Source organism: Diadema antillarum, unplaced genomic scaffold (assembly GCF_040938485.1).
Source record: "Diadema antillarum isolate AM-2024a unplaced genomic scaffold, OU_Dant_1.0 seq00001540_RagTag, whole genome shotgun sequence".
Classification (NCBI taxonomy): domain Eukaryota; kingdom Metazoa; phylum Echinodermata; class Echinoidea; order Diadematoida; family Diadematidae; genus Diadema; species Diadema antillarum.
Genome location: NW_027272271.1, coordinates 111424 through 133345, shown reverse-complemented (window position 1 = coordinate 133345; position 21922 = coordinate 111424). Strand labels below are relative to the sequence as shown.

General features: G+C 37.3%; 1 protein-coding gene across 1 annotated transcript in view; it reads left to right on the top strand.

The window, feature by feature from the left end:
* LOC139710552 (intermembrane lipid transfer protein VPS13A-like) overlaps nt 1-21922 on the top strand; it is a gene marked incomplete at its 3' end in the record, with an annotated part of 135295 nt that overhangs the window by 21788 nt on the left and 91585 nt on the right. The window contains exons 3-5 of the mRNA XM_071622486.1: nt 7685-7728; nt 8613-8655; nt 10573-10773. Of these exons, the coding sequence (XP_071478587.1) occupies nt 7685-7728; nt 8613-8655; nt 10573-10773 (288 nt within the window). The remainder of the gene's footprint in view (nt 1-7684; nt 7729-8612; nt 8656-10572; nt 10774-21922) is intronic.

The following is a 21922-nucleotide window of genomic DNA, read 5'->3' as shown; positions in this document are numbered from 1 at the left end:
GTGGTAGCTGATTAGCATAGCCATCGTTTCCACTGAAAATGTGAGCATGCTTACATTAGAAAATATTGAGTAATTACATGATTTTTCAGCTAGATGTATTTTTTTTGCGTCGGGAAAATCCGCAGCGAGCGCACCCTCTGCGAGATGTGTATGGATCAAAAGTCTCATTGGTAACCACACGTGTGTATGCTATTGAATCTGCGTGTATCGTCTATGCGGTTCCACTCGCATTGTTCAGCTTGGATGCTGTCCTGCGGGAAGCTCTTTTGATTTTGTCCCTCAAAGAGGGTCAGCTTTCGTTCGTCAGTCAAGTCTTTCATCCTTTTGTTTTGGTGAACATCACTCATCGTCCCCACGCTAGCATAGGAATTGCGCGCGGACAAAGACCTGCCGATTTCAATAGAGTACCCCCGCCCGTGGTCCGCTTAGACAAAAGAAGGATTAGTAGGCTCTTCCTTCTCAAGCTAAGACAAAATAAACTGCTAGTATCTTTGGAATCATACAATTCTAGAACGCAATTTTGTTATCATTTGAAAGAGGAGATGTTGCTCTAAAACTTTCTCACAGAGTCAAGGGAGCGTTCTATTGAAGAAAAAACACGACTGACTCTTTTTTTCCATACTACACAAAAATTTCTAATAATTTTTCTGATGTATCAATTATTTCTGCAATATTTCAGGTTCAGATAGATATTATGGCAAACTGACTACATGACACGAAAGAACAAACATTTCTTGATAATTGTTGTGTAGAACTCAATTCAAAACAGTCGATAGTTTCAGAGATATGGCGGTTTTAAATTTCATTGTCAGTGCAGTTTGGAAACGTTCTGGTGTTAGGTAAAATCCTCTGGCACGTTAGAGGTTTTGGGCCTGGCACATTAAGAATTAAGCAGTATGATTGTAAAATCTGTCATATGCTTGAAGTTTTCTTATTGATTTTATTGTTTGGCTCCTCAAGTATGTGCCTACAATATGTAGGCATTACGTAGAAAATGTGAGTCTACCAAGAAATTTGATGCAAAATTGACAATGAGGCAACAGGGGAAACTTCATTGTCCTGTCTGCAGTACGTAGCTGCGCTTTTCCACCCCAAGAGACTAGATACTGAAATCATTCATGAGTGTCTCATGTGTGGTTTAATCCCTGAGATTTGCTGTTACTGCAGTATGGCCCTGAACCCAGTCCTGATTAATTCTGTCATGAATAACGGGCAAACCACACATTACAAAGTACAGTTGCCTCCACTTAAAGGACAAGTCCACCTTCATATACATGTGGATTGAGTGAAGGCAACAATATTAGAAGAACACGATCAGTGAAAGTTTGGGGAAAATCAGACAATTTGTTCAAAAGTCATGAATTTTTAAAGTATCTGTGCAGTCACTGCTGGATGAGAAGACTACTACAGTGTGTGATGTCACATGCGTACAACAAAAAAAGGAAAATAAAAAGAGAATTTCACAAAACTTTACTTTTTTGATAAAGTCCACATTTCTTCGACTTGCTACTGACGTATGTTAAGGGTAATATTATTCCCCCTGCCTTCTGAAAGAGAGAAGTCGAGTGTTCTTTTGTTATGCGAGAAAAATGGAAATATGTTGAATTTTCTTCATTCTTTCTTTATATCGTTGTACTCATTTGGTATCACAATCTATAGTAGTCTTCTCATCCAGCTGTGACTGAGCAGAAACTTCAAAAATTCATAACTTTTGAACGGATTGTCCGATTTTCCTCAAAACTCTCACTGATGTGTTCTACTAATATTGCTGCATTCACTCAACCCACATGTCTATGAGGGTGAACTTGTCCTTTAATCGACACAACTTGGGAGCAGTAGGACCCTCTTTTCCCATGTAACAATCTTTCCTGATTTTTATGAGACCAGACATTTAGTCATCCACTGACTACACTAGTTATGGGTTAGACAAACAAATTCAGATTCAAATTCAGATTTCTGTATTTGTCGTGGACAGTATTAGAATGGATAAATAAACAAACGTCCATTAGGATCGTTGACTTCATATAATTCTATAGTGGTCTTTCAGTTTATTGGAATCCCGATTATTAGATGGTGGTGACTGTGCATCACATTTGCAGGTTAGGGCGGACGTCCACTTAGGCGCGGACAAGCCCCGGAAGGGTTGCGGAAGCAAATTTTGTCATTTCGGCATCCTGTCCGCGACAGACGCGGAACAACTTTGTGAATCGGCTTGTCCTAGGACATTCCTAGGACAGTCCGCGGACTGTCCGCGTACTGTCCGCGGACTGACTGCGGACATTCCTAGGAATCACTCCGGAAGAGCGCGAAATACCTCGGAATATGCTAATCGTAGCCGGGCAGCGCGGAAACATTTAGGATTACACCAGGAATGAACGCGGACAATCAGGATGCCTTCCGGACAACAAAAGTTAGGCATGCGGACAAGCTGCGGACAATACCAGGAAAATGGAAAGGTGTTTGGCGCTGATTTTGACTTTTCCTCATTTGACTGCTCACTGATGCTCCTTGTTGTGCTTCAGCAGTAGCGGCTGATATTATATTAATATGATTGGTCAATATTATTTGATAAATGTGACCACCAAAAGTCGAAGAATAGGATTGTTTGCATGTCCGCTGACGACTCATTTTTTTTTATTTGTCTCATCTGGGAGAACAATTTTTTCTCTGCCTACAGTCACATGGATGACATTCGTAAACTTTTTGAACCATGCATATATATATATATATATATATATATATATATATATATAATATATACATAAAAATGCAAATGTAAATATGTATATATAGTCATGTTGATAAGGTAGTCCACGTGTGGGCAAGATAAAAAGATAAGTAACAAAACTGCAACAAAGTTCATGCTGTATTCACCAACGATTTATTTCTTCACAAGAAATAAACCGTTAGTGAATACAGCATGATCTTTGTTGCAGTTTTGTTACTTATAGTACTAACTGTTACTTATGTTACTATATATATATATATATATATATATATATATATATATATATATATATATATATATAAATGTATATATATATATATATATATATTTATAAATGTATATATATATATACATATATATATATATATATATATATATCTATTTATAAATGTATATATATATATATATATATATATATATACATATATACAGGTATATATATATACAGGGTGTATATATTCTTTATTCCCTTTTTTTAGACATGTGCTTTATCCATCGTGAAGTATATACATGTTTTGTCTGATACTTGCCAAATTGATCCTAATCATTAAATTTGTTTTTCTTTCTCTGATTTTTCCCTTGTGCATCTCTAACCCTCTCTTATTTTGATCACTTTTGAACATTTCCAAGTCCGAGAATTTTTTTTCATGCTTAGAGCTTACTAGCATATTGTCGATGAAGTGTAAAAATGGGGAAATATTTGTAACTTACTTTAATTCACTTTTTTTTTTGGGGGGGGGGGGAGTTCAGCTGGGCTGTCAAATTGGACAATCGAGTTTATTTGCAACTAAAACAAAAAGAGAAGAAAAAATATTAGGTAATAACAACTACGAAAATCATTCAGGTAAAGAATGTTTCTGAAATGATTTGTGATGCTTAATGTGTACTTAAATATATACACTCAGCAAAAAACAAAGCAAAAGAAAGACAGAACATTATCACTTTTTCGAGTTCATGATTTATTGCTTTTTCTCTCATTTCACTTGGATTTTGAAGCCAGAAGATTCTTCATTTTCCTCCATCATCTTTAGCTTTCATTGTTATTTTGGGCTTCAAAAATATTACATTGTCATGAGACCACAGGTATTTCTTTGCAATTGAATTCATGCTTTTTAATGTGATGAATTTGTCTTTTGTTCTAATATGTTGTATCATTAGAAAGCATTTACGTATGAATAACAACTTGTTCATGTTTATATAATACATTAACATTTAGCCAAAAATTCTATGCTTTTTTTTCTGAGTGTAATTCCATCTACTTTTGTGATTTTTCAGCTGGGCTGTCACATGGGACAACCTAGTTTGTTGGCAAATGAAATACGAAAACAACATAAAGGAAAATGTACTATAGTAAGTAATAGGAACCAGGAAAGTCACTCAGATGAAAAATAATTTCTGAAAAGATCAAATCAAAACAAACTTACTAGGAAGTTAGGGGGCTGATTTCACTTCTTTCTGGTTGCTTTTGACACAGTCTCTACTATCTTCTTCTTTGCCTTCTGGGACCGGAAATTCCTTAGATTTACCTGTTCTTCATCACTAGACGAAAAGAGTGCCTGTGATGGGGATATTTGCATGGGGGCCTTGCCTCCCTTCTTGCTCATTTTGCGTTTCATTGGCATGACGCTAGCGGAAAGTGTCGACATTTTCTTGTCTGGATCACACAATTTCCGCATCGGTTCCGGACACTTGCATATATAGATCCGCATCGGCTCCGCGCTGTCCTAAAACATTCCTGGTGTCTTCCGCTTTCATTCGGGAAGCTTCCCCACACCGCGGGATTCTTTCCGGAGCGTGTGCGGAAGGAGCGGAAGGGTTCCGGACAAGCGGGACATCCTCAGGACATCGTCAGGACAAGTCGCCGAAGGTGTCAGGAAGTTCATTTCCGCGTCCAAATTTTGGTCTCGATCAAAATTTGGACGCGGAAATTTTTCTCTCTCCCGAAGGTGCGGAAACGCCCGGACATGTTTAGGACAGTGAGCGGACACGTTCAGGAACGTGCGGACAGGTTCCCGAAGGAGTGCGGAATACCAAATTTGCATTCCGGGTCTTGTCCGGGTCTTGTCCGCGCCCTAGTGGACGCCTGGTCTTAGCCACCCAGATGAACCCACCTGTCTCAAAAGATGCATGCAATGAATCTATCAGAATCTGTCTTCACTTGGGCTGTGTGTGTACAGATTGTACACGTGTGTTGTGTGTTGTTACAACCTTTGGTATGGAGGTACATGCATATGGGATGATGTACAACTGTACATGCATTGTACACGTGTAGCTCTATGCTAGAAGTAAGTCCACATATGTACGTGTACGTATATCTTTGTATTTTAATTCATAAGCATGTTTGTATGTGATGTGTGTGTTTGTATTGGTGTGAAGATGGCTGTGCATGCATTTTTGTGTCTACATGACATGATCCTTTATCATACCATATCTACCTTAGAAATAAGAACCATAGTTTGATTGGAAGGTGTAGTTCAGATGCTTTTTTTTTGTTGAACAAACAAGTATCTCTTTCAGCGTACTTCAGTGCAAGTATCCGGCCATTAGTTCCGCCTTTCTTGTCCATTGCCAAATCAATCATACATGTACATGTGATCTCTGTGCCTTGGTGGATGAGACTCTAATGATTGATTAGACCCTTGTAGTCATGTGATACTAGTAGTCACCAGACGGTAGTAAACACGAGACGGGATGGGGGTGTGGGGGGGGGGGGGGTTGGAGAGAAGACTGGCTGTTGGCAGTGTATCTAGTTTCTGCCATGTGGTTACAGTATTAACACTATCTGTGCCAGGGACTTTGGACAATGTGTACAATGCTATGTGAGTTCCATTGCCAGTCAGCACTCACAGCATACAAAAGGTTAAAAGGAGTGGATAACAGAATATGTCTTACTTGAATGGGCATATGGGCTAGCATACAATGTATTTGAAGGAGCAAAATGCTTTAATCATTTTACTTGCTCTGCAGTGACTAGTGCTTGCCCCGGGCAGGTGAATTTGTAACACCCAATTAAGTCGACTGATTTAGCAGTGACGTCAAACGCACGGGTGTTTGGGGCTCAAGTTTCTTGCGATGAGCATTTCTTGTCAACAAGTTTAATTTTCTTTTGATTTTCGTGCTTCTTGGTTGTGTGTCGTCATGGAAATCATTAATTTTTGACGGAGGATGCACACACTGTATTTGCAATCATTCAAACCTACATGTATTCCTGGCCCATAATGAGATGGAAGTTACATGTACTTGAACTAGGTCAGATTGATAGAATTACACTCTGCATATGAGTGAGGTCCATTGCAGAACTTTTTCTTTCAATACATTTTAGGTGTGCACAGTAAACATCCATGTTCAGTGTAGATTGTGTCAGAAAATTGGCATCCTAATGTGTGAATGGATGGCATGCTGTATACAACTGACAGTAGGTACAACACATCACTGGGCTGCAATTGATAAAATACCCCTAAACAACAACAACATCATCATCATTTTATAAACATTTGGCGTTAACTACATTGCTTGTACAGTATACTCGTTGAAAAACCTTCGGCAAAACACACACACACACACACACACGCCACACACTCACACACACCCAAAAATAGAAACAAACCAGAACAAAAAAAGCCAGACCAGTTTAGTATTAAATGATAAACATGCCAGGTGTGACCCGACCTGAAAAGGAACAGGGATAGGAAAGTGAAACCAGTGAGACGGAGATTGGAGAGAGAGAGAGAGAGATAAAAAAAAAGAGGAGAGATCCTTCTATGGACAAGGTATGAAGCAGGGGAAAATATGAAGAGACAACACACATGATGAGATGATAGAGAAGATGAGAGAGAAAGGGAGAGGCATGTATACCCCAGCATGAGCCAACATGCTGCCACATGAAACCATGTCTTCTAGTTTTTAACTCCACACCATCTGGATGTTAACATAAAAATCAGCCATGCAATGAGGAAGTATATTGGAATTTTAAAGTTGAATACATGTGGCCACAAAGGACCGACTTTTTAAGTAGCAACTACACAGGTTTAATGAGATGATGTTATGGTGTCATGGCCTCAGGAGTCTGCCACTGACATGTGCACTGATCTTTCCTTTTTTTAAAGATAAAAATGAACAAAAAAACATTCTTTTCATCAGTTTTCTATTGTCCTGAAAATAACAAGGCAATGATGACAGACTCTGGGGTGATGAAATCTTAGTTGCCAAAGTATCTATACAGTATCCAGAACGTGATTTCATAATATTTTTGTATACTTTTTTTTTTAATAGAAAATTTTTGAGTTCTTGACATCATTCCCTATAAATGTCATTTGCATGCTGTGTAGTTTTTGACTTTCAAATATCAAAATTCAATGAAAATATGTGATGCATTGCTGTATACAAGGTTTGATAACTTTCTTTATTCTACTGTATGCAATTTTGATATTAAACTGCTTTGACCCAGTCTCATAGCATACATTGTACATAAACATGCCCCAGAATTGCAAGTTAATGCACAAATTTCTACACATCCACTTTTCTGTTTACCAGGTAAATGTTTGGTTAGTTTCCCAGACAAATATTTGTGAAAGATTTTCATGTTTGTATAAAACATTTTTTGATATGTGAACCCCGACATGCAAATAGTCAGTACCTAGAAAACCGACCGTGTCATTATTTAGACCCAACAATCGTAACCTGATTTGAATTATAGTATAAAATCATGTGCACCAAAGTTAACTGCCTTGTAAGGTCAACATTAAAGAAGAAAACAATCTTGTGAACTGGCTCAATGGTGTTTTTTTTTTTTTTTTGTAATTACACTGAGACTATAACAGACCCGGTGTTATTTCACAGAGAATATTAATAACCATGCTTTTCATTTGCTGATATAATATATGAGGGCCGTACCATATACAATGGAGTACCAGTCAATAAAACAATTTCATTTTCTTTTTCTTTTTCTTTTTCCAGGTAGCCTAGAGTTGACTGATCTGCAGTTGAAGCCAGAGGCATTGGTAAGTCTGCCAATAAGTTTGAGGATAAATCTCATTTTATAGGTACACTTTGTTGATTTTGTGTTTATTTATTTTTTCATAAAAGTAGGATGTTGTGATACATTACACTGCTGTACACTGTAGAACATGCCAACACAAATAATCCAGCAGCACTATTAGATACAATGCAACTTATTCAGATAAAAGTCTCATTTTATGGCTACATATTGTTGATTTTCTGTTTATGATTTTTTTTTTCAGAAAAGTGGGCAGCAGTGCTATTTGTTATGTGATAAAAATTATTTGTGATGACTAGAAACGCTGCAGCTATTTCATTTTTAATGTTTTTCCTTCTGTGCCGGATATACAGTGAGTTTATGAGCTACACAGACATGAACAAACATTGTAATACATGACACTGCTGTAGAACATGCCAACACATATTACCTAACAGCACTACAGTATTTAAGATAACTATGTAACTGACTCAGAGCAAGTAAATATTCAAATGTACACAATTTTAATACTAAAAGGTTTGTTTGTACTTAATCAAAGCAAAAGATGTATCGAATTGCAGATTTTGTTTTTAAAACTAGAAACATTTGTGGCATAGACAAATAGATACATTGTACATATTACATACAAATTCTTCATAAGGAACGTATACTGTACATACATTGTATATATGTGTACAGTCAGTATGAAATATACTTGGACTTTCACATTGATTTAATCTCTGTTATACAAGAAATATTTCTGAGCACATTGTGGTCATGAGATACAATGTATGTCTGATTACAGTGGTAATCCATATTTCTTGGGACTTGGGAGTACAATGATCATACTGCTTGGCTTTGTCAATATTATGCAGTTTCTGTTTCATTTTTTTTTTTTTTTTGTTACAGGCAGAGTTGAACCTTCCTATTGAAATTACTGCAGGACATATAGGTAAGTGCTGCAGCTGTACAATTCTATTATTATTATTATTATTATTATTATTATTATTATTATTATTGTTATTATTTTATCATAATTATTATTATTATTATTATTATTATTATTATTATTATTATTATTATTGTTATTATTTTATCATAATTATTATTATTATTATTGTTATTATTATGATCATTATTATTGTCATCATTACTACATTGTACTACTTCTACTACTACTACTATTCTTATTATCATTATCATTATCATTATCATTATCATTATCATTATTGTTATATTGCCTTTCTCTGTCAATACCTCATGTCAGTGTGGTTTGTATGGTTTGTATGGTTTCTGTAATCATGAAAGCCACTGGTCTGATTTTATACTTGTAAGCAGTGTTTCCAAGCCATGATAATATGCCTGCAGGTGTTGTGTGTCATCCATCCATCGATCGCCTGATCTGAATTGTTGACTCTCACTTGGTTGCCGGGCCGTATTGCATTGGCAAATATTTGTGCGCGACATTTATCCCCCCGAGATCGAGCTAGTTGTGTGCAAGTACCTTGATTGTGCTATTTTTACATTTAACAATTCATCCAACATTCCGTCTGCTCTTTGATACTTTGACATTTTCCGAACAATAGGTTTGAGCGTATCTCAAAGATGGGTAATGGCATCTCCACCAATACAATAAAAAAAGAGCTGGCCCATAAACCTCATCACTTTATGGAGCTTAGAGTCAATGGTTTCCATGAAACACATTAACAGGCATCCGGAAGGAGGGTGATTTGATGCTCACTAAATGACATTTGTGTTGTGTGCAAAAAGGTCTGAAGTGCACATGCAGGGAATAGCATTTTTCTACCAGGAAACTGGCTACCCGATATTATCTCCTGTCTCATTATGTCTTCAGAATGTTCAGAGCCATCAAGAAAGAAATGCAATCATCTGTGGATGTTATTTACAACGGGTCCATTGAACTCAGAAAATCACTCAGAATGTGAAACCACTCCATTACCCATTTCTCATATTGCTTTAGAATCAATTGACCAAACAACCATCATTTCAAAGAGAGGACTTCTATAGAATCACACAGTTATTATATTGCCATCTCATATTCAAGTACTCTGCTGGCAGCAGCTATTTCAGATTTTATCAGAAATGCCAAAAAAGTATTTAAAAAAATTAAAAAGACTTTTCTGACTTTGCATCTGAAAGGCATTCAAAAGAATAATTTGTTTCTGAAGTTTTCATCTGCTCACATTTAACTGTGTGCAAAGAGGTACAAATGTAAGTTCAGGTTCCCACAACAAATCTCTATGGCAACTATACATTTCCTTTCAGGGAGTAAAACTATAGTATGTATGTGGATTGAGTAAATGCAGAAATATTAGTAACACATATCTGAAGTCTTGTGAAAATTAGACAATCCTTTCAAAAGCTACAAATATCAAAAAGTTTTGGTATAGCCATCGCTGGATATTAAAGCAGACGACAACATTATGTATTTATTTTTCTAGCCTAATGAAAGAGCACTTGGCTTAGTTTACCTCTTTTCAGAATACAGGGGGAATAATGTTACCCTCAATAATGTAGTATATCAGTAACAGGTTAGAGAAATATGTTTTATTATAGAATAGGAAGTTTGTGGAATTTTCGTTTCTTTATTTTCTAAATATCATTCTCCTGCTGTGATATCACAAATTGTTTAAGCCTTCTTATCCAGCTGTTGTAATACCAAAACTTAAAATTCAAAACTTTAAACCTTAAGAAACGCTTGAATGGATTGTCTGATTTTCCACAAACTGCATTCATGTGTTCAAAGATTTCTTCATACACTCAATCCACATTCATATTGGGTGTAATTTCCCATTGAAGTCACTTGTTTGTTTGTCTTTTTTTTCCATTTCTGTGTTTCCAATTTCAGGTAGGATCTATGTGGATTTCTCCTGGACTGGTCTCTTCTCCGAACCAGTGGTGGTCAACGTCGAGGATGTACTCGTGTTGGTCAGTCCGCTCGCTGACCGACCGTACGATGAGGAAAAGGCTCGAGACTTGGCCAATGCCTTCAAACAGCAAAAACTGTCGTCCCTTGAAAAGCCCAAAAAGTCATCAAGTTCAGACTCAGGTGAGCCTTCGCAGAGTGGCTTTTCATAGAGTTTTCTTTTCTCCTTCTGAACTTGTGCGTGTACATGTGTGTGTGTGTGTGTGTGTGTGTGAGAGAGAGTTTTGATTTGAATGATATTTATATTAAGGGTCCGGTTTACCTTCGGGAGCAGTGATTTCAAAAATGTTTAAATTATCACATTTGATGCATATGAGTAGGTCTGTTGTACCAAAAAACATCCTACCATATAACATTTTCGCAATAAAGCCTAAAATATAAGGAGATATAAGTATTTTTCTTAATAAGCCGTTGTCTGTAGATGGTCTAGTCTCGACACATTTTTATTATAACTATTGTTCACATTTTGTATATTTAACAATACTTAAAATCAATTTTACTGATTCAAATTTTTACAGTGGTTGTTGTTATCCCTAACTCACGTTTTAGAACTATTTCAAAGCACTAATGCTGGGTTTTTGTTTCATCTGAAAATGGTAAATTATGCCTTTAATGTTACGATAGGTGATTTTTTTTTCTTCAGAAATTATTATAATACTAATTGTACGATGAAATATTTTAAAAAGACAGGTTACAGGGACAGAGTTTACGTCAAAAACCAAACAAAAGCCATTCAAATACCATTTTAGTTTCGAACTACAATACCTTCACAATGTTCAATATATTGGATCATTCATAGTAACTGCTAGGAACAAATAGTCCATCCTATTTGTCTCTCAAATTTGGTAGGCAGCTCTGAGAGTGTCTCTTGGGAAGTGGAAATCCAATTACCAAACACTGATAAAACTGTGTGGCATGAAATTCTTCTTGGAACACATAGCGTCTCTGTGTGCCATTAACCCATTGAGGACAAGTCCCGAGTATACTAGTACTTGACGGGCAGGTGTCGATGGGAAATGCATGTTGTGGCAAAATCAGTCTGTCCTCAACGGATTAAGATGAAGCAGATACATGTACAAATGTAACTTCACAATTTATTTATTTTTCTGTAACAATGGCTACTGAACTCACCAATTGCTCCCTATAAGGTATTCTGTTTGATTTCAACAGAACACAGAACCAGTAACAGTATCACATCAATAGTTTCTCAGAGAGCAACTAAATACTTCATGAGAACCTACATGCTTGACAATGCAGGTTCAGATTAGCGCAGAGAATGTCTCATTTATCGCATAACTTGATTAAAAAGCTGACGAGAAACTAATTATTCGAGAGATCTATTCGCGGCGATTGGTTTATAAATCCCAAGAGGATGTGAGCAAATGTGGTTGTAATCCGCTCGCTACCACCGATCCGCAATCTGGGCATTGATCCCCCTCAAGTGGCACGATGTGATATGAGATATCCTTGACTAGTCAGTCTTGTGTAGGGATTGATACCGTGGAAACCCACTGCTCGGGTCCCTTCCAACGTCTTCCCTCCGCTTTATTAATCATGCATGGCACAGAGCACACTCTCCCAGACGGCTGCATTTTGGGGCTAAGGCCCTACAGTGTGTTCATTATTGTCGCCATACACTGTAGACAATGTAATATACTGTGTGTGATTGTGTTGTGTGCCTTTTGGAAAAGCTGAGGTTAGGATGTCCTAGATACCCAGATAATGTATTTCAATCTGGGGTAATCATGTCACTAGTTTCTCATGATTATTAATGATATGATTTATTCATACAAATCATGAAGGCATCATGCGTTGTTCATCATGATACAGTCACTCCCATGGCCTCTTTGTGTATTTTATGCTGTTTGTGCATACGTGCTTGTGTGTAGTTGTGTGTGTGTGTGTATGCGTGTGTGTGTGTGTGTGTATGTATGTATTTGCACAATACAGGGATGCCATGGGTAATTATGCCATCACCTCTGTTATGTTAATATGGTGTAAAGATAGGGTATGATGTAATTTCTATGAAATCAAAATCATGCTCAATTAGACCAGTAGCTGTACCATGCTGCTGTGAATTATATACATGTGAGTTCATTGTGACCAGAATGGCATGAATTCTGTTGAATACAGGAAAATAGCTCTTTCAAGCACCCAGATGATGATGAATGGTGACAGAAATACATGTAGAGAGGGATCAGTATAAGTTACAATAGTATATTTCTATAAGACGATGTTGCTAAAATACTTTGCAGTACCTGATTATGTGACTTTTGGTTAATCTTGCCCAGTTGACTGACTTGAAGACTGTCTTTGAAAACAGTGAATAAATTTATACAAGGACAAAAAAGAAGGGAGACAGGTAACAATGCTACTGTGAAAGGGGATATTTTCGTGTGAGTAATTTTTCGCGCTTTAATAGCGGGATAAGATGAGTATAGCACATCTTTAATTCCATGGAATCAAGACCTCAGATACTGGAACATATGTGACTGTGCACCTCAAAACGAACATAAAGTCGCACACAGTGATTTTGCGTGAGGACTGAAAATAAGTGAAATGGGTCAACCTAGCCAAACTTGACTTTTTCATATTTTCTGAAAGAGCGGGTCTTCTTTTACATTATGCTAAAATTTGGTATCATAAAACGGGCAGGAAAGTGTGTTTTTTTAGCAGTTTATCTCGAACATTTTTGGTAGAATAGTGTGATTAGGTGTGTCTTTAGAATCCCTTTTTCATTTCTGAAAAACCTTGTCCACACTCTTCACTTTCAACTCTAATAACTTTTGAAAGGATAATGCTACTGCTTTGAAAGTTGGCATTAATTATGGACAGAATGTGTTAACGAGGCATGCTTAATTTCAGTTTAATCTGATAATCCCTTCATTGTTGTTACTCTAGTTGTTTACTTCCTGTTTTTTGTCCCATTCATCGCACAGCCAGCACGGTTTGGTAAAAGCGCTTGAATAGACCCTGTACTTCAGATTCTCTTTTCTCAGTTCACACTTTTCCTGAGTTTGTGCTTTCTTTCCAATATTTAGATAGGTTAGGATAGTCCATTTGATTTGAGTTATACATCATTTCAAAGCTTAAAGTCTACTCTTTCAGAATATGGTCTTAACTAAAAATTCATGTCTGGCGACTTTTTGTTTGTTTTGAGGTGCAGGGTCACATATGGTAAGCAAAAATTTGTGAGTGCTTTTATATATATACCCTCCAAATTTCCACTTTTACAGTATACAAATAAGCCTTAATGTTCAGTATCACCACAAAAAAAGAAGAAGAGAGTATTATAGCTTTCACATTGTGCAAATAGTCATATAGATAGTGACCATTGCCAGTAACATAACCATTTTAGGGAGAATGGGAAGCATTTTTGTAGTATAAAAGTGCCTTCAAAATTGCAATTGGTGGCAGCTAGGCTACATGTATTATGGGGTTCTCCTTAATAGAGAAGAGACCAAGAAAAGAATGAGGAATGGTTGATGAAATACAGAGAGATACTGTCAACGATGATATTTTCAAATGATTAATCTGTCACGCTGAACGGCTCAAAAACATATTTGCAGGTTCTCGAATTTGCATCGAAATGTGCAATTGTCAATCCATTCAAAATGTGCAGAGAAAATTGTGAAGATATTTTTGTGGGTTTTAGAATTCGCGCTTAAGCCAGAATTAATGCGAAATATGCAAAAATGAATGTACCACAAAAATTGAAGATTGAGGAAGGGACATTTTAAAGAGAAAGAGGTTAAATTACACAGGAGTAGAAGCTCTTCAGAATAGATATATGCAAGTATACAAGAAGGTGAGAGAGATATCTAAAAGCAGCTTTAACCCAAGGAACAGATTAAAGCTATTAAAAGCTATGTAAGACAGCAGAGAGATAGATGAAGACTGCATGGATTAAATTGATTGTCTCTGCTTTTTGTCCAATCTGGCATTATAGTGTTGCCACACAATGTGTGATAAATGCCCCTGATTCCCTCAACCATGCGGCTGTTTCCGTAGTGATATCTTTATGCCACTTGGATCTGCACTGTATCAGCATGTAAGACACTTGAAATTCAAGTGTCATGTAAAGGCCGCGGGTGTTCCGTGATGCGTGCATTGCGTCATGGGCATTTCTGTTCAGTCAACTGTGTGTATGTAAGAACTACACTGCACTAAGTCTTGTATGTTGAATGCTACTCAAACGTGAAAATGTCAAAGGCTCCTTTCCCGTGTCTTGTGTTTGCCCTCTCTTGCTGAATGAAACCAATTTTCAGCAAGGCCTTTGAAAAAAAAAAATCCAGTCTTACCAACAGAATATTTATGAAACAGTTTCAGCCATGTTTTTTTCTTGCAATATTGGGCTAGCCATTAAACATTAACAGTGCTGCTGTTAATCATAAATCCGTCTAATGAGTACAGTCTGAAGGATACAAATCAGCGGGATTATGGTGGTAATTTACTCTACCTTGTTTTCATGCCTTTCTCCTGCCTGTCTGCCTCAGTTGTGAGCTCTCCTCCGTTTTCTCTCTGTCACGTCTTTCTCCTCCCCCTTTTCTCTCTCCCCCCCCCCCCCTATTTCAGTCGCCCCCTTGGGCATATCCAGGTACCAAATGCCCAAATATCAGGATTTTTGTTTGTTTCTTTATCACACTGTGGGATCTAGTTACAGAAGCATTTGAGAGAGCCTTTTCAAGGCCCACATCCTTTCAGCTCAAGGGACTACACTCGGCTAATTCATGTGTCGTTGCTGACTTTCTGGCAGTCTGCCAAACACAGTTAGGATTCTTGGAAATTTCAATGAAATATTAGATGCAATGCTGTGCACAGAGAGTATAATCCTAAATATAGTACATACACTGTACATATATTCCTGGGCCATGATTCTAGTGTATTATTAATCATTCAAGCCTCAAAATGAAAAAAATCAAACAGCATGGCTTGTAATGATGGAGATGAAAGGAAATAAATGAATTATTCATGAATTAAATGTTTGATATGCATAAACTGGCAAATGGTTGAAAATTTATATAGTACAATAATATTTGTTCCAACAGAAGTTGACAGTAAAAGGCAAGGGACCTGTGCAGAGCTTGCTATGTGCAATCAAAACAAGCAGTGATATCTAGGCTAGATGTGAAACTAGGATGAATTCCATACTGCACTGCACAGCAGTCATAGCCATAGCTTGTTTAGTAGCAATACCATATTTGTCATCAATTGTTGTTTAATTGTGACTCTCACAATGCTTGTATTGCTCTTTCTTCCACCACAACATTAGTATATACTGCTCAGGTCAAAGCAAAGGACTTGATTCCTGTGATCAAAAGATAGTGGTAGTCTCAGAATACATTCCAAAACATTTTGCATATATGTGACCGTGCACCTCAAAACGAACATAAAGTCGCACACACTGATTTTGCGTTAGGACTGAAAATAAGTGAAATGGGTCAACCTAGCCGAACTTGAATTTTTCATATTTTCTGAAAGAGCGGGTCTTCTTTTACATTATGCTAAAATTTGGTATCATAAAACGGGGAGGAAAGTGTGTTTTTTTAGCAGTTTATCTCGAACATTTTTGGTAGAATAGTGTGATTAGGTGTGTCTTTATAATCCCTTTTTTATTTCTGAAAAACATTGTCCACACTCTTCACTTTCAACTCTAATAACTTTTAAAAGGATAGGGCTACTGCTTTGAAAGTTGGCATTAATTATGGACAGAATGTGTTAATGAGGCATGCTTAATTTCAGTTTAATTTGATAATCTCTTCATTGTTGTTACTCTGGTGGTTTACTTCCTGTTTTTTGTCCCATTCATCGCACAGCCAGCACGTTTTGGTAAAGATTAAGCGCTTGAATAGACATTGTACTTCAGAGCCTCTTTTCTCAGTTCACACTTTTCCTGACTTTGTGCTTTCTTTCCAATATTTAGATAGGTTAGGAGAGTCCATTTGATTTGAGTTATACATAATTTTAAAGCTTAAAGTCTGCTCTTTCAGAACATGGTCTTAACCAAAATTTCATGTCTGGCGACTTTCTGTTTGTTGTGAGGTGCAGGGTCACATATATTCTGTTATACAAATACTCTTACATGTACATTTCTATCAATATTACAATTACAGTGACGAAATAATGCACACAGTCAAACCTGCCTTAATCATCTACTAAACACAATCCCCTCCCCCCCCCCCAAAAAAAAAAACACCCCAGAGAAATAAACAACAACATGCTGTTAACCACCCTGTCTGTTGCAGCCACCTGTCTTTAATGGCCATTTTTTTTAAAATCACCCTTTGGTGGTCACTATAGACAGATTTGACTGTATGTCAGAGTAGATATGAAGACAAGCTATTAGCAGACAAAATATTTGCTCTCGTGATGTATCAAAAACATCAGGCAGCGAGCAGTTCTATATGGCATCTTTGTTGATACTGAGATATTTATATACTCAAAGCAGAGTCGGTATGTTTGCCAGACTGATATTGCAAATCTGTAAAACATAATGGCTCTCCAAAGGTCATTTCAAGGAAATAACGGAAAGATGATGAATGTCAAATCGCACTGCCCGCTCTATGTCTGATTGTTTCCTAGCATCGCAGTCTGATATGATTTTACTCCCGTTGTGTGCCATAAATAGCATTTAATAGATTCTTTCAAGGAAATATTTCCTGGGCAGGGATGTCTGACAGCGGCATACACTTTGTGTGGCTGTCTTGTCTGATGTTGTGAAGAAAAACCTATGTCTGGTATGATGTAGACAATGACTCGAAATATTTTCTTCCTGTGTATCACCGAGGTACTATAAAAATATGAATGTTTGCATGCATTTGAATCTTGCATATTTCACGAGAGCCATGATTCGCGAAATTAAAATGCACGCAAAGACTCTTGTCTGCACTACAGTATATGCATTGAATGCCAGAGGCACTTCGCAAAAATTTCATGCCATAAGAAAGGCCGTCAGCTCCAATTCACGAAAGTTTCATGCCGCTAAAATGTTTTACAGTACACGCATGTATGCCCGTAAACAATCTCTTTTTCAATTACAGGGGAACAAATATTTCTTTCAGATGAATATTATATTTATATTAGTGACCTGACCTAGATCCTCTGCATTACCGTGGAATACCCATGCAGCAGTCACATGTACAATCCTCTCGTTAGATTTGCTGATATTGTGCTGCAATGTGGTCGGTCTGCTTTGCAGAATTTGCCTCACTGTGAATGCCTATGAATGCTCAATCTGTTTGATAATAGCCGATGCAGGAACCAGCATGTCGGTGAAATCATGATCATCCCACTTGCCGCAAATCGGTGTGCAAATTGGACTGTAATGGCACCGTGCCGTATAATGACCTAGTTAGCTAGAGATGAAATTGAATTTTGTTGTGTGCTTTGAAAATAGATCAAATGTTGTTCTTGTTGTTAATTGCCATCACATGAGCACAGTATTTGACGAATCACATGTGGATGGATGTGTTATATTGGCAGCATCTATACCAGTGATGTGTTCATTTTTCATTCCATCACACATTTCATACACTTGAAAGAAGTGATCATTGATTAAATTCACAGAAACCATGAACCCCATATTTAAAAAAAAACATTATACTCCTAGACCTAAACACTGCAAAAGCATCTTTTATGTGCGGATTGTAGAGCTTGATATAGTTCCCAAGAATAATGCATGACACCAAGTTCTCTTTTGGATACATCTAGATTGCTCATCAAAAGTATAGTAGAGCATAAATGTTTACACATGGCATGTCTGGCCCATCCAGCAATGTGTAGGAAGCATTTTTATAGAAACTGCAAATATTGTGCACACACACTTCTTTAAAAAAAAAAATAATAATAATGATATTGAAAGTCAGCAATTTGATTATTTCATATTAAGTTTTCAGTGACTTATTTGTAAGCCTGTGTATGCATTTTTGCCTAAATTTTATGTCACTCGAAATCATCACTTTTACACTCAGTATAAGAATATACAAGTAGAGTGGCTTGATTGATAGCAGTTTCAGAACCATTGGCACTGCTCTATGTATTTTTGTTTTGATGGTGTGTGTGTGTGTGTGTGTGTGTGTGTGTGTGTGAGTGTGTGTGTGTGTATATGTATGTGTGTTTTGTTTCCTAATGTTTAGCGAGGGGTGGGGGCATATATTTCCTGAAATGATATGAACAAGTGAATTCTATTTGTGATGTGCGTGCAAGGTCCCACGATGTGGATAGAATGTTGTAGTTAAAGTTTCAGAGGTTGTGAGCATTGTGTTACCTCTAAATGTCATGTTCTGGATTTAGCCACCTCATGCACTCTATAGATTAGATCACTAGCTGCAGACCTCATTTTTCTTTTCTAATTTTCTTTACTCCTCTTCATCGGTGAGTACGCTCAACCCAGGAAATCCAATGGTATATATGCGCCAAGACCTGATTGTGTATTTAATGCACTGCTCCTGAGTGGCCATTAAAAATGCATCTAACACCTGGTACCACTCTAGGCTTTTACTCTACTTGGCAAACGTAGAATTCTCTATGACCTCAGACTGCTGTCCCTTGCATTCTCAATTTCTCCCCCTGTGTTCTTCTCCCTTTCTCATTGCTAATCTATCTATCCTTCTCTCATATCTTTCTCTTACTCTTCCTCTGTATATTTCATATGCTGCCTTTCCCTTCCTCCAACCTGTGTTAAAACTCTAGTTGTGTGCCACAGTCTTAACCTCCTGTGTGCCACATTACTCCAAGACTGCAAGGCATAAGCACTTTTGGAAAACATTTTGTTTTTTAAAAGCCATTTAGTTGGTCAATAGAAATATTCGTGCTAGAAATGTAGTGAACAGAATTGTCAGGGAAATTGTCAACTTTGCTGTGATGTAAATTTTATGATGGAGCAATAATGGAGATTTTACTTGCAGACGACTAGTATTCAAGAACCTAAAAAGCAGACTGCAAAATTTTATTCTTTATCATGATTGCACTGTATACAATGTGTAGTTCTCAGAGATGTGACTATTTTAAAGACACGACCTTGTCAGCGAATCAGAGTTTACTTCAAAAACCCAGATGAAACTCCACTATAGTCACCCTTCACCATAGCTCTATGCACGTTGAGAAGTAGCGATCCATCGACCGGTTCTTGTGTGGTTGTGCACTTGAGCAAAATACGCAAAGTTGGCAAGCCATCGACTGAGTCGACCGTGCAAACATGGCACGTGAAGAATTTATGATATGGGTCACTTCACATCAAAATATTTTTTTTTTTCCATCTGACATTCATTTTATGATCTTGTCATCTTATGCATCTCCTGCAATGTCCTTCTCTGGCTCGTCTCTTTCTGTCCTTCTGTCCTGCCTTCTGTTAATCTCTCATTCTTACATTTAATCCGTTGACAACAGGCTGATTTTGCTGCGTCACACATTTTCCATAGACACAGTCTGCCTGAGTATACTCGGGACTCATCATGATCATTATCTTGCACGTAGGAGTTCAACATGTCTGCCCTCCCGACAAGCCCCTGCACTACATTTTCTTTAGAGGAGTCATAGAAAAGTCAATGCCACACACATACTAGTCATCACTATCAGTCAGTTTCTTAACTCTTTATTTGCCATGGTGGAAACCCCCTGTGTGCCACGTTATTCTGAGACACGAAGGTAGTCGTGCTTTGAGAAAGAATTCTGTTTTTCCAATCTATAACTTCTACAAATTGGTGTTAAGCTGGACATGATAGTGAGCAGAGTTGAAGAGGAATGCCAAGCTTTGCCTTGATATAAATTGTATGACAAATCTCTTTCTATTCATTTTTTTTAATGACCAGTTGCTACATTACTGTAAAGGCATGACTTTTGCACATGAAATCGTGAGAGAAACTTGGAATTTACACGCGAATTTACTTGGGAACACCGCTTGATAGTCAGTCACCACATAGAATGCAAGCTGTATGTAAAAGGAACAAAAGCGAGAGAAAAGCTTTCATTGTACCGCGGGATTAGGTGATTTATCGATCGGTTTAAAGCGGATTACTAGTAGTGCGTTTGAGCGGAATATGCGAAGTTGGCACGCCATCGACTGAGTGGGATGTACGAACATGGCACATATAGAGTTAAAGGGGCACATAAAGAGTTAAAGGGGCATGCACCATCTTTAAACCACTGAAAGCTGTTTCATGATATCTCCAGCTTTCTCCACTTTGACTGTGTATAGGGAGTCGGGCTGGTCATCATGTAGATTGCAGTGAAAAAAATGAAGAGTTTTTCATCCCTTACATTGCTACCCTTTATCACCTTCGTTTCATAGAGGAGTTTGAGGAAACCATTTGAACATGGCCAGTGAAAGAGGGATTTGAGAGATTATATTCACGGGGTTGATAATAACCCGCGTCAGGGCCTCTTCTAATTTGAATGTGTACAAGGTTTAGTCTGACTAGGAAGCGTTCACTCTAGTGTACATCCTCAACGGACAGAAACAAAGCAATTATGGGACTGTGTATGCAAGTATTGCTCAAACCAACTGTATGCCAGTACACACACGCACACATAAACACACATGCATGCATAAAATTTGATATCTTATAGCCTCAATTCAGGCAAATGTGCTCTAATGCAACATTTCAAAAATCTTTACCTTGCTTTGCTCATTTCGGTGTACCATTTTATTTTGTGTTAAAGACAAACACAATCTGTTTTAGTAACCAGAACCAGGATTTCCACTGAAACCTGTGTGATGATGAATACCTATATAATGCTACATGCCAGAAGGATATCATTCAATAATGTACCTATGTGCAGACTGTAAGATTTAAAACAGTTTGTAGCAATGAAGGTGGAAGCAGGGACAAAATCAAAGGGGCAATTTAATTGATGATTGCAAATATGCAAAGTATGTTTAAAGTTTATTATAGTTTTTTGAGTGATATCAAAATAAACTGCACAATACTACCAAAGACAGGAATATTTTGGTTTGGGTTACCCAGTGCTTTACTTCATGAGCCGTGCCGAGTTCTTTAAATTTCATTCTTCATGCACAACGCAAGTGACTCACCACTCTGTTCGATTCGTAGAAGACGTGAGTCGACTTCCAATTTACTGTTCCTGGCAGCTGCAATAAGATGTCTTCATACCGACATCAGCTTTTTCTCAGCTTTACTAGCAGCATCTTCCTTTTATATTGTCTGAACCTCTCTGAAGCCTAAAATAAGAGAGCTTTCAGGCGGATGAAATTCGAGAATAATATATCCATCTAACAGCACGAGCTCAGCATAGATATTATATGCTTTATTTA